The sequence below is a fragment of the Ctenopharyngodon idella genome, chromosome 18 (genome assembly GCF_019924925.1).
Source record: "Ctenopharyngodon idella isolate HZGC_01 chromosome 18, HZGC01, whole genome shotgun sequence".
Taxonomy (NCBI): domain Eukaryota; kingdom Metazoa; phylum Chordata; class Actinopteri; order Cypriniformes; family Xenocyprididae; genus Ctenopharyngodon; species Ctenopharyngodon idella.
The window spans coordinates 27,440,767-27,453,857 of NC_067237.1; the positions used below are offsets into that span (position 1 = coordinate 27,440,767).

At 36.6% G+C, this 13,091-nt stretch overlaps 1 protein-coding gene across 2 annotated transcripts in view; it reads right to left on the reverse strand.

Annotated features, from left to right (window-relative positions):
- Positions 1 to 1,083: 1,083 nt before the first annotated feature.
- The window catches only part of LOC127500195 (protein arginine N-methyltransferase 8-B), a 32,434-nt gene continuing 20,426 nt past the window's right edge, over positions 1,084 to 13,091 (reverse strand). For both annotated transcript variants that reach the window (XM_051871154.1, XM_051871153.1), the window contains exons 7-10: positions 12,419 to 12,534; positions 9,670 to 9,820; positions 7,152 to 7,273; positions 1,084 to 3,853 (exon numbers count right to left, since the gene is read on the reverse strand). In XM_051871154.1, the coding sequence (XP_051727114.1) occupies positions 3,770 to 3,853; positions 7,152 to 7,273; positions 9,670 to 9,820; positions 12,419 to 12,534 (473 nt within the window). In that variant the 3' untranslated portion in view covers positions 1,084 to 3,769. The remainder of the gene's footprint in view (positions 3,854 to 7,151; positions 7,274 to 9,669; positions 9,821 to 12,418; positions 12,535 to 13,091) is intronic.

Here is a 13,091-nt window from a genome sequence, read left to right on the forward strand (position 1 = left end):
CCTGAGTTTAAACCGGTATTACCAGTTTAAATAAACTATTTAATGCACAGACATTTCATGCCTTTATAAACATGCCATATGCAAATACTCTTTACACTGTGGGCCCCCCCTTTAAATAAATATTTATTGGTATTATCATATACACAATGGCTATGTTCAAAATAGTGTACAGTATCTCTTAGTATGCAGTTTGTATAATGTGCACAGTATGGTTGTTTAATGTGCACATTTTCCAAAATGTGCAGTACACAACCAGAGCACACTTTATTACTGTATTTTTTTTTTTTTTTTTTTTGAAAAAATTTAACCTGCTATATTGAAGGTGCAGTGTATACGTTTTAGCGGCATCTAGCGGTGAGGTTGTGAATTGCTCGGACAAAGAACGACAAAGATGTCGTCGTCTGAGACAGAACAGAGTAGCCAGTCAAGCCATGAGGTTTCTTCTTACAAAGAACGGTCTCTGCTTCCAAATAAAACAGACGACTACTACTACTTCTTCTTCTTCTTCTTCTTCTTCCTGCATATTCAACGTTGTGATTATGCAAGCTGCCTCTAAAAATATAAACGAAGAAGAACAACAACAACAACAACATAGTGACGAAACGCGCTCTGTAAAGCAGTTTGTCCGTTTAGGACTACTGTAGAAACGGTGCCGGCGCAAAATGGCGACTTAACATGTAAGGGGACCCGCGGTGTAGATAGAAATGTCTAATAAAAACATAACTTCATTATGTAAGGTCTTTATACACTACTGAAAACATAGGTGTGTATATTATATTTCATTTCTGTCAATAGATCCTCCTAAAATGTACACACTGCACCTTTAAAGGAAACATTGAGCGTAATGAGTTCATGTGACAACATTATAGCCTACTGAAACATTTGGTATTGCATATAGCATGTTTCCCATACTTAAAAAGTATATTGTAAGCGGTACATATTGTGCAAAATGCAGTAACCAGTACTAGCATTACCTTTCAAATATAGCCAGCATGTTAGATAGACTTGTGTCCGTTTTTTCATAATCTTTTCAAGCCCCCTTGTGGACTACAAGTGGTACTACATTTAGAGCACAATCAAGTATTTAATGGACAAATGGCTTTTATTGTTTTTTTTTTTTTTTTTTTTTTTTTTTGCTATACCATCCAACATCTTACATAAACAAATGTTTTCTTTTTATTTCACTTACATATTTATCTTTCATAACAGCAATATGTCAAGTTTTATAAACAGTCAAATACGCTTTCAATAAGGCATGCTTTTGTACACCTAAACATTTTACTTAGCTTTCATTTTATTAGTTTTAAGCTATGTTACTTACTATTATCTTGATAGATGCTCAAATCATGGCAGAATTATCATTTTAAAACATTTTTAACATGTAAACCTCAAATTTCAATAACAAACACTCAATTAGTTCTGGAAATACAATATTGGATGAGGAAAACATTGTTCTGCACAGAGAATACACAGTTTATACTTTTCACATTCCCAATATTGCACAATATTCCACCAAGACCCATCAGACCCTAGTTGAACTAGATGAATACTTAAAGGAGGGGGGAGAGGGGGACTTATTATGAACAATAAATTTAACACATAATAAAGGACAATGTGCTTTGCTAGTGAATTGAATGTCTTTGGTGAGGACTTGAACAGTACAATCAGCTGTGACACGGGGGTCACAAATGTACCGGGACGGGACGGATCCCAGTCATCGTCTTGGCAAAGACTCTAATAAGAGCACAGGTGAAGAGCAGCATGCCATCTGAGTCCAGCTCATCAAGATCTCACCGCAGACAGAGCCAACATTCCACATGGCATCTATGTTTTGATATGTATTATGTGCTATTTCTCTTTCTCTATTTTCAACTCTGTGCTCAGCAGATGCAAGTGGAAATGTAATTATCACACATCTAGAATCATAAATAACACTAACACTACATATTGCAATCTCATAAAGCTATACTAGAAAAACAAATTCACAATTTCATCACATCGCTGTATTGCAATCACTCTTTCGGCTTGTAAATTCCATTATTAGCTTCTGATTCATTTTCCTATGTTCTCCATATAGGCGGAAAAACATTTATAGGTTTAAAAGTGTCATTGATGCCTCAAAACTTAATTTTGTTATGGATGGGTCGTTCTCAGGAAATGGTGTCCACATGAGGCACTACGTACAATTAATAGGATACAGAACCTAACAATTTTATACTATAAAAAATTAACTTTGGTGTTTAATGCACAGAACTTTTAAAATAAAACTTATATAAATGTATCGTTTTCTTTGCAACATGCAGTTGCCATGCAGTTTCATTCTAATTTGCATGTCCATCACAATATAATATAATATAAAGAATCAAAAACAAATGCTAACTAAATTTTGCTTTTATTGAAATGAAAATATGTCATGTCTATGTATAAAATGCTTAAATTTTAAAAAATGCAGATAAGACAAGTAATTTCACTCGGCGGCCATCTTTGAAGCGCCTCTCGGGCATCCAAGTGCAGCTCCTATCTCTTTGAATGGGGAAACATCAAATTCTCCAAAGTTGTTTGCCAAGCTTTCGATTAAATTTCATATTTGAAATCACCAATGAAATCTGACAACAACTGTCTCATAAATTTTGTTTCTAAACGCTCGAATCATGACAAAAAACGGTATTATTCAGGCTGGATCAAGCTAATGCGCATGCGCAGACCTAAATGCGCGTCTCTTGTGCCTCATTTCGGAGGCGCGCGTCTGACTGTTTCTATAGGAACCGGAGCTTCTAACGGCCGCTGCAGTGACGCGATGACTTTACCAATCGACGATTGGCTCTTATTTAGAAGGCGGGACTTATTCCGCCATATTGCGCGTTGCACTTTCACCCATTCAAAACAATACGAGTGACGCATCTTGTGTTATTCTATAGTCTTTAATTTAAACAAAATTGATCTTTTTGACAATATATTTTAACGTCATAAAAATGTTTCACCATGTGGTTTCTCTTACAGTCTTTATCAATATTTTTATGGTATATTGTTTTGTTTTTTTATGTGTATGGGCTTTGTAAAGCTCAATAGTTGTTTTTGCAAACCAGGTGGGGAAAAAAATCATAGGGATTAGGCCTAATGCTTTACGGAAAGAAAAAAAAAGTTCTAAGCACAAAGCAAAAAAGAAATGCTGACTTTAAAAAATAACGTGGTACTGGCGAATGATATTTAAGAAAAAACCTGAAATCTTCTAACAAAAATGGCCTCGTTTCCTGAGAATGACCTGGATTTTTGTCAAAACCTGATCCTAAATCTACAAGATGACTTATCCTACTGCATTGAAGTTGTTAAATTCAGTTTAAATGAATTATTACTACAGGCATGTAAGTGGAGTAATTCTCTTAATACAATATGTTAAAGTTCTCAATGTCTGGGACTGGGAAGCACACCTTCAACATGAACTCACACTCCTAATATAAAAAGCAAAGCAACCATAAACTAACACTTAACATTCATAAGCCCATGACATTCTTTTGTTTGCAGTGGGGTGTAGTCATAGTTGGCCCCTGAACAGTCGGAGAGATGGCGTACTAGTGCAGGCTATAGTTGGCAAAGGCAAGGACGCTATTGCTAGAAGTGCCACCCCGCTCCAAAAAACATTGGCAAGACTCCCAGAGATAACTTCTGTCCTGATCTTTCTCTCTGTGTCGCTGTAGCTATGATCTGGAGCGGCTCCTGCCTCTGCTTCTCTGAGTGCTGTCAAGAACCGTCTCTCGCCTCTGCTGGACACTTAGCGCATCTTATAGTCGTGAGCGATAGCGGCCTCACATAGCTGACCTTTAAAATCCAGCTCAAAGGTAAAGTCCAGATCACGCTGGATAGAAAAAGGAAAAAACAGAAACGTTAAACTGCAGAATCATTATAACAATTTGAGTAAAGGAAGTTGAAATGAATTATACACTACCATTCAAAAGTTAGAGTTATTGAATTATAATTGATCAAATTAATCAAAAGTGACAGTAATGATTAAAACGTTACATAAAACAACAATTTCTAATTCAATTTATTTATTTTTGAGGAGAAAAAATATTAAGCAGCATATACAGGTGCTGGTCATATAATTAGAATATCATCAAAAAGTTGATTTATTTCACTAATTCCATTCAAAAAGTGAAACTTGTATATTATATTCATTCATTACACACAGACTGATATATTTCAAATGTTTATTTCTTTTAATTTTGATGATTATAACTGACAACTAAGGAAAATCCCAAATTCAGTATCTTAGAAAATTTGAATATTGTGAAAAGGTTCAATATTGAAGACACCTGGTGCCACACTCTAATCAGCTAATTAACTCAAAACACCTGCAAAGGCCTTTAAATGGTCTCTCAGTCTAGTTCTGTAGGCTCCACAATCATGGGGAAGACTGCTGACTTGACAGTTGTCCAAAAGACGACCATTGACACCTTGCACAAGGAGGGCAAGACACAAAAGGTCATTGCAAAAGAGGCTGGCTGTTCACAGAGCTCTGTGTCCAAGCACATTAATAGAGAGGCGAAGGGAAGGAAAAGATGTGGTAGAAAAAAGTGTACAAGCAATAGGGATAACTGCACCCTGGAGAGGATTGTGAAACAAAACCCATTCAAAAATGTGGGGGAGATTCACAAAGAGTGGACTGTAGCTGGAGTCAGTGCTTCAAGAACCACTACGCACAGACGTATGCAAGACATGGGTTTCAGCTGTCGCATTCCTTGTGTCAAGCCACTCTTGAACAACAGACAGCGTCAGAAGAGTCTCGCCTGGGCTAAAGACAAAAAGGACTGGACTGCTGCTGAGTGGTCCAAAGTTATGTTCTCTGATGAAAGTAAATTTTGCATTTCCTTTGGAAATCAGGGTCCCAGAGTCTGGAGGAAGAGAGGAGAGGCACACAATCCACATTGCTTGAGGTCCAGTGTAAAGTTTCCACAGTCAGTGATGTTTTGGGGTGCCATGTCATCTGCTGGTGTTGGTCCACTATGTTTTCTGAGGTCCAAGGTCAACGCAGCCATATACCAGGAAGTTTTAGAGCACTTCATGCTTCCTGCTGCTGACCAACTTTATGGAGATGCAGATTTCATTTTCCAACAGGACTTGGCACCTGCACACAGTGCCAAAGCTACCAGTACCTGGTTTAAGGACCATGGTATCCCTGTTCTTAATTGGCCAGCAAACTCGCCTGACCTTAACCCCATAGAAAATCTATGGGGTATTGTGAAGAGGAAGCTGTGATATGCCAGACCCAACAATGCAGAAGAGCTGAAGGCCACTATCAGAGCAACCTGGGCTCTTATAACACCTGAGCAGTGCCACAGACTGATCGACTCCATGCCACGCCGTATTGCTGCAGTAATTCAGGCAAAAGGAGCCCCAGCTAAGTAGTGAGTGCTGTACATGCTCATACTTTTCATGTTCATACTTTTCAGTTGGCCAAGATTTCTAAAAATCCTTTCTTTGTATTGGTCTTAAGTAATATTCTAATTTTCTGAGATACTGAATTTGGGATTTTCCTTAGTTGTCAGTTATAATCATCAAAATTAAAAGAAATAAACATTTGAAATATATCAGTCTGTGTGTAATGAATGAATATAATATACAAGTTTCACTTTTTGAATGGAATTAGTGAAATAAATCAACTTTTTGATGATATTCTAATTATATGACCAGCACCTGTATAGTCTGGGAAGCATTTGAGTTGTAAATAAATCTTAACCACTGATTCCTAATTGCGTCCACTTTCGGAAGTGCTTTTGCTTTCGCATAGAAACACACAGTGTCTCCACGACATGGCGGCGACAACACTACTACGATAACTGAAGCCACGCCTTCTTTCTTTGCGTATGCATTTGGGCGGCATTATTATAGTGATGTAGGTATGTGAAGGAGAATTCGATCTAGGTCTGGATCTGCCTTCTCTTTTAGATAGAATAAATATTTTTGAGGGAGACTTTGAGCTTTGTAACTTTGCAGGTCTTATAGATGCACAAACAGCTGCATAACACACTAAAGAAAAAGTAAAACATGAAAACGCATCATATGACCCCTTTAAAGGTGCAATGTATAAAATTTGGGAGGCTCTATTGACAGGGTCCCCCCTCCATGTCAAGTCGTCATTTTGCACGAGCATGTTTCTACAGCAGCCCTAAATGGACAAACACTCTACAGAGCGCGTTTCATCACTATGTTGTTCTTCTTCTAAATCGTTCGTGTTTTTAGAGGCAACTTGCATCGTCACTACGTTAAATACACACGAAGAAGTAGTAGTAGTAGTAGTCGTCTGGTTTATTAGAAGCAGAGACCGTTCTTTGTTAGAAGTAAGAAGAAACCTCATTGCTTGACTGGCTAATGTACTCTCTGTCTCAGACGACAACATCTTTGATTTGTGTTGCCCAGACGGGGGGGTAAGCTGCCGTTGGTTGCAGTTCACAACCTCACCACTAGATGCCGCTAAAATTTACACACTGCACCTTTAAGCGGGGGCCTGCAGGATTTCATCTGAATGTTTTTTTTTAAATCTGAAAACTCCAAAAGCAACGAAATTGTCAAACATCCATTTAGCACATGTTCACAGAGGAAAACTGCTGCTTGTTCTCTCGATACTGTCTGTTTTACTGAGAAATCGCTTCAGGTGATTCAGTGAGAGAACAGTCCAAACGAATGCGAGTGGATTCAGTCAGACTGTCTTGCAAAGGCGTTTTACCAATTCATAATTTAAAACACAATTTAAGCGTCAGAAAATATGAGCAGTTCAGTTGCACAGCTGGTAAACTGAATATACGAAGCGAAGCAAGATTTTTTCTTAAATATCCACAACACAAACAACAAATTGCTCGTCACTACAGCAACAGTAGACTCTCCGAGCTGGCGTGAGCGAGTGGAGGTGGGGCTAATTTGCATATTCATTGATCCGTGTATATTAAATGAGGCAAGGGTGTAGAGCTACATTCAAGCTATTTTAAGGCATGAAGAAATTTTTTTCACTTGAATTTTTTTTAAAATATGTCATTTTGGTGATCAAAGATGAGTTTTAAGGGATAAAATAATTGACTACAGGGGGACTTTAATTAACAGAAAGAAAGAAAGAAAGGAAGAAGGGTCTTGAAAGCATATTTTAATATGGGGGCACATACCACGTTCTTCTCGTTTGGCTTCATGCTGACAGTGCCGACTATCTCCTCTCCTCTTTTCACAGTCAAATACTCCTCCAGATAAAACACTGTCTGCTTCCAGTGTGTGTATGGGGAATCTGGTGCTACAGTGAATAGAAGACAAAATATATACAATATAACATTAAATAAATAATAGGCTATATCACACACTATTACGGGGCTCTCTGAAACACTTGATTCTGATTGGTTGCTGAATTTTAAAGGTCAAATATTTCGTATATAATGGCTGCTGCTGAATATTCCATGCTGTCTTTCTTATTAAATGATATATATAATGATCATCTTGACTGTCTTTATTTTGTTATAGACATGAAACTGCATAACAACATACAAGTAATTCTTGTACTAACCCTGACAAATTCACTTCACAAATTCAGATTTTCATGCTTTCCCAGAAATAAAGCCTGCACTTCTTTCAAGATTTCAAATAAGTTGCAAATGTTGTGTGTGTATGTGTGTGTGTGCATTTGAGAGAGGAAGAAATGACTCTATGTGTTAGTTTTCTTGCCAGCTGAAAGATCACTTGTGGTTCCACCCAAGAGGAAACGTCTGTATGCTGACTCAGCAATACATTGAGCCTGAAAGGTCAATAGAACTTAACAGAGCCCTCAGATCAGAATCCCACAACACCTTACAAGACTGAAATTCAACATCCAGGAGTCAGGTACTCTCTTGACTAAGATACAATGCATCAGACTGCTAAGGAAAAAAAATACAACAAAACCCACCAAAAATCATCAGTGTAAACCAGCAGCACAGATCTAATTTGTGTCCAGGTGCTAAACAAGACTTTGGGGACAGAATTAATAACGCAGAGGACTTTATACTTACACAAAAATATTTCATGTCAATTACTGTATAATGAAATGTGGCAAGAAAGACGGCAGACCAACAGAGGGCGCTACTCGCAGTTACATCTGAACGACCCAGTGTTGCCAGACGTACGATAATTATCGTATTTGTACAATAATTTTGACCTCTGTACGATGTACGATCAATAATGAAAAAAATCCCATAATGTACGATAATTTCAGAACTTCGTGACACTTCGGTCTTCTCAGCCAATCATCGTGGAGAATGACTCTCTCTCACGAGCACAGTTCCTGCCGCAGTGCTTTTAGGTCATTGTTTCCCACTAAGGTACGCCTAGTTATTTATCTATTGTGGTAATTTGCAGGTCATGTCAAAAAGTTGTTGGTCTAGATAAATGGCTGTATTTAAGTCACCTTTATTTATATAGCGCTTTTTACAATGCAGGTTGTGTCAAAGTATTGACCTTATGTAGCCCCGCCCCTTTTCAGCGCTGCACTCGTTGTCTTTTGACTTCCGGTTTGTATTTCCACAGCGATCTTACGCATTTATGAATGAGCTGCTCGTTTTAAAATCTTCCCGACATTTGTTAAGACATCGGCTTTAAACATTACAATGCTCATGATAACTTTAATTAACTCTACAACAAGTAAATCCACTTCACCAGCTAGTTACTCTTTGACAGCCATGCCATAGAAATATACAGAGCTACGCAAAAACGGAAGTTCAAAGACAGTATTATAAAGATGGCGGCGCACTTGTTTCTCTGGCGCATAAGGTCTATAGCTTTACAGAGATAGAGGGAACATAATTTTGGCTGTATATTGTCCAGCTTAAGTAAGTTCAGTATTGATTCATTCCGTTGTAAAAAATCATTAGTTATTAATTTAGTTCATTTACCTACACTAAAAACTCGTGTATGATAATTTTCTTCCAAATAAGATAATTTTGAACTTCTGGTACAATACTAGGACATTTCCAATCTGGCAACACTGGAACGACCGCATTAGCACCATCATTGTGTCTGACTTTGCTTTAAAGTAAGGTACATAATAATAAACTCCCTAATATATCCATACACAAATAGCGTTTAACACGCATTTTATGAATAGCGCTAGATCATGTATGTTCTTCGGCGTCTTGCGTCATGAGTTTTTACTTCAAAACACGTTGCAACACACTTACGCTTCTGCATTCCGTCAAGCTGTAAAACATTTACTGTGCGAATATGAACGAAATGGTATTGTGCGTAAATATTAATTGAGTTATGTGGATGTGGCTTGGTAAACTTATAGGATATAAAGTCAATAATGTGTATGTATTCATAATTATTTATTCATGTATTTTGTTACACACCAGCTGGTTACCAATTATTTTCAGCCCCAAAAGGTTTGGCCTACTGGGTGAACGTCAAGAACAAAATTAATTTTAATGAGCAAACTCGGCAAAGGCTTCATCCCAAGAAGGACTTACAAACTTTGTGTACCTGGTTTTCATTTTAGAAGTTTACCTTAAATCTTTGGTGTCTGTTTTGGTTTAATGCAATGTCTTTGGCAGTGCCATGTCATAACTGAGCCACTAGAGGGCAGACATCGACCACAAAGTACACATTCATATACACCACTGTGGCCACAGGTGCAGAACATAGAGAAGTTTTAAAACATGATACCTGTGGAGAAGCCCGTCTTTTTATGACACTTGGTGAATTCGATATTGAAGTAGGTGACCAAAGCATGGACGTAATCATTCCTCTGGATCTGCAGACAGAAGGAGGAGGTGAAGGACAGTTCCTCTGGCTTCACCGTGTAGATGTCCACTTCCTGAGAGAAGATGAGCAAAGCTTAAAGTTGTATTTTAGGGTCTAAGGTACCTAATGAAGTTCTCAGTTGTGTTTCTTTTAAGGATCAACTATGTCTCAAAATTTTCTGTAAGAAAAATTTCAGCAAGAATATAAGACCTATAAGATTGATATGCAGAATAACAGATCATTTGGTCTTGGTAGAATGAGAAATGTTTGAGTATTTAAATCTTTTACGTTTGATTGCAGACTTTGGTATCTCCTTGCTGTCTAGGAGAAACAGATGAAATATTAAAGAGATATCTTTAGTAATTTGAATGGCCACAGAATAAAAATTAAAAAGATAATTGCAACTTTTTATCTCACAATTCTGACTTTTTTCTCACAATTGCGAGTTTATATCGCACAATTCTGATGTTCTTCCTTGGAGTTATGAGATATAAACTCGCAATTTTGAGTTATAAAGTCTGAATTGTCAGATATAAACTTGCAATTCTGAGGAAAAAAGTCAGCTCACAATTCTGACATTGTTTCTCTCAACTCCAAGTTTATATCTCACAATTCTGAGAAAACAAAAATCAGATTTGTGAGATATAAACTCAAAATTGCGTTATAAAGTCAGAATTGCGAGATATAAACTCGTAACTCATAAAAAAATCATAATTGTAAGATAAATAGTCGCAATTATCTTTTTTATTGTTTTATTCCGTGGTGGTAACGAGCTTCCATTCATTTCTCTTTCCTGGGGAGAGAATAAAAAAGATCAGCATGCAGCTTGATCTCTTATTCTCTCTCTCTCTATCTCTTCTTCTGAAATGTCATACTGTACTGGTAGCATTTCAGTAATTACGTTAGGATGTTATTACTGCTCTTGGATCAGTACATTCAGACAGCTGTTTCAGACTCCATCATTTCCCAACAGTAAACTGAGCCCTGCCTCTTTCACCACTGATATATTTACTTGAAAAACAACAGGAAACTGTTATTTGTAAGTATAAACCTTCTCTCTCTCTCTTTGTGGTTTTATATTCCTCTCACTCTCACCTCCATTAGTCACCAGGCTTCCCATTTGTAAACATGTCCGATCTACTTTAGATTCAGTTATAAAGCACAAAGTTTGAAATGGAGCATTAATCACTGTATCAAACAAGGCAAGAGAGGAGGTCCGTGTGAGTGCGTGCATCACACTTCCATTCAACACTTAATTTAAGTGCCTTCATCCATTATCCCCCAGCTTTGCTTCACTGGACAGATCTGGTCTTTAAAGTTACTTTATCTAAACTTTAAAGAAAGATGGATGTGAGTAAAGGACACAATATAATGATTTAATTTCCTCTTATTCCATAAGATGAAAGGTCAGTTCAGGACACGCTTCACTCAGTAGAAAAAGAAAGCGGCATACAACGGCTCCAAATGGTATTAGGCCAATTAAACGACCCCTAAAAATGCATGAATGTCATTACATTAGATGTAAAACATTATTTTAAAGAAAGACAGCAAAAGCACACTTCTCTGGCAACATATTTTCAGTCAGGATATTAAAAATGTTATTTATCAGTGTATATTAAATAAGTATATATAAAATATAAGTATATATAAAATAAATTATTATTGGGAAAAAAATAATATATATCGTGATATGTATATTTATATTATATATTTTTTTAGTGTCAACATGTATATACAGTATGCAGTGTTGGGGTAACGCATTACAAGTAACTTGAGTTATGAAATCAGATTACTTTTTTTAAAGTAACAAGTAAAGTAACGCATTACTTTTAAATTTATAAATTTACAAGTTACGTTTTCAAATAAGTAACACAAGTTACTTTGTTTTCCCATTTATTGACCTTTGTACAGGCATGAATTTGAATTTCCTTCAGCCTGAGGCTTATTCATCTCACTTTTGGTGTGAAAGGGCCTTTACATTTCCCAAAAAGAGAATTTGTTTTCTTTTTTATTAAAAAGTAAGCATGCAAGCCCAGCTTAGGTGAGAAAAAGTAACGCAAAAGTAACCTAATGGATTACTTTCCATAAAAAGTAACTAAGCAACGCAATATTGTAACGCATTACTTTTAAAAGTAACTTTCCCCAACACTGTATATACTCTATGTACAGACAACGACTGACAAGGATATATACAAAATGCCCAAATTCCTTTATTTAGAGCTTTACATATCAAATTGTTTTCCAGCTTTTATTTGCATCAAAGTTTTAAATTGGATTAGTTGTGACAGAACTGCTAAATTCATGTCTGCAAAAAGCCGAAAAGCCTTTTGTTTAAAATATATTTCTTTCATATTATCATTCGGCAGTTAAAATGAGAGGTTTGCAGATGCATTTCACAGTCCATCTGTGGAGCCATAAACTTTCCAGGCTTGATGAATCCGATTCAACCAATAATCATCTCATCAGCATCTTCTCCAGTGGTTTATAATGAAATGAAATTGCATTTCAACGGATCATTATGTAACTGTCACACTGAGTGATGCAGCTAATGATCAGTTACACACTAATGCTGCTGTATTCTCAGTGGATCCACTTTATCTTCTCGTCTACCACACATGCGGTGAGAAACATGTACATACATGATTTCTTTAAAAGTGTTTTAATGGCTAACCTTGATCAGGCAGGCATTGGATACCACTTGCTTTGAGTCCACGATGTCCACCAGTGGTTCTTTCATAGCTACATTCCTGATGCAGGTCATGTCAAAACCATAAACGTTCTCCCACCCTGCTCAAACATAGAAATTTGATTTTTGATAAAGAGCATGGTTAAGGCCTAGAAAATACTTTATTTCATGTCTCAAAATGTATCAGATTTCAAATTTACAGTGCAAGAAATGTGCACTGTAGAAGGTATATTACATCTTGAGTATATTTGGTCTTACTATATTGGCAGATTTTTTCCCCCATTTGTTTTTAACTTGTTTATGCGTAAAAATTCTGGTAGAGTAAGACAAAATACACTTGTATTCAAGATACAATCTATGAAAACAATTCTTAAAATCTCATGCTGTGTAAATGTATCCTGTTTTATGGATTTTTAGACATTTTAACTGAAAGATACACACAAACATACTTAATAAAATGGTCTGTGAACATGACTGTATTTGGACATATATTTGGACTGTGAACAGTGTATTTGGACTGTATATATGCGCTTGCTTTTCACTTTCGCTTTTAAATTCATGGTCACTCGTACTCTGTGTATAGGGAGCAGCGGTACTGACCACACATTTTACAAAATAAGATATTTGTCAATGACACTCAAGATCTGTTGTGCACCAA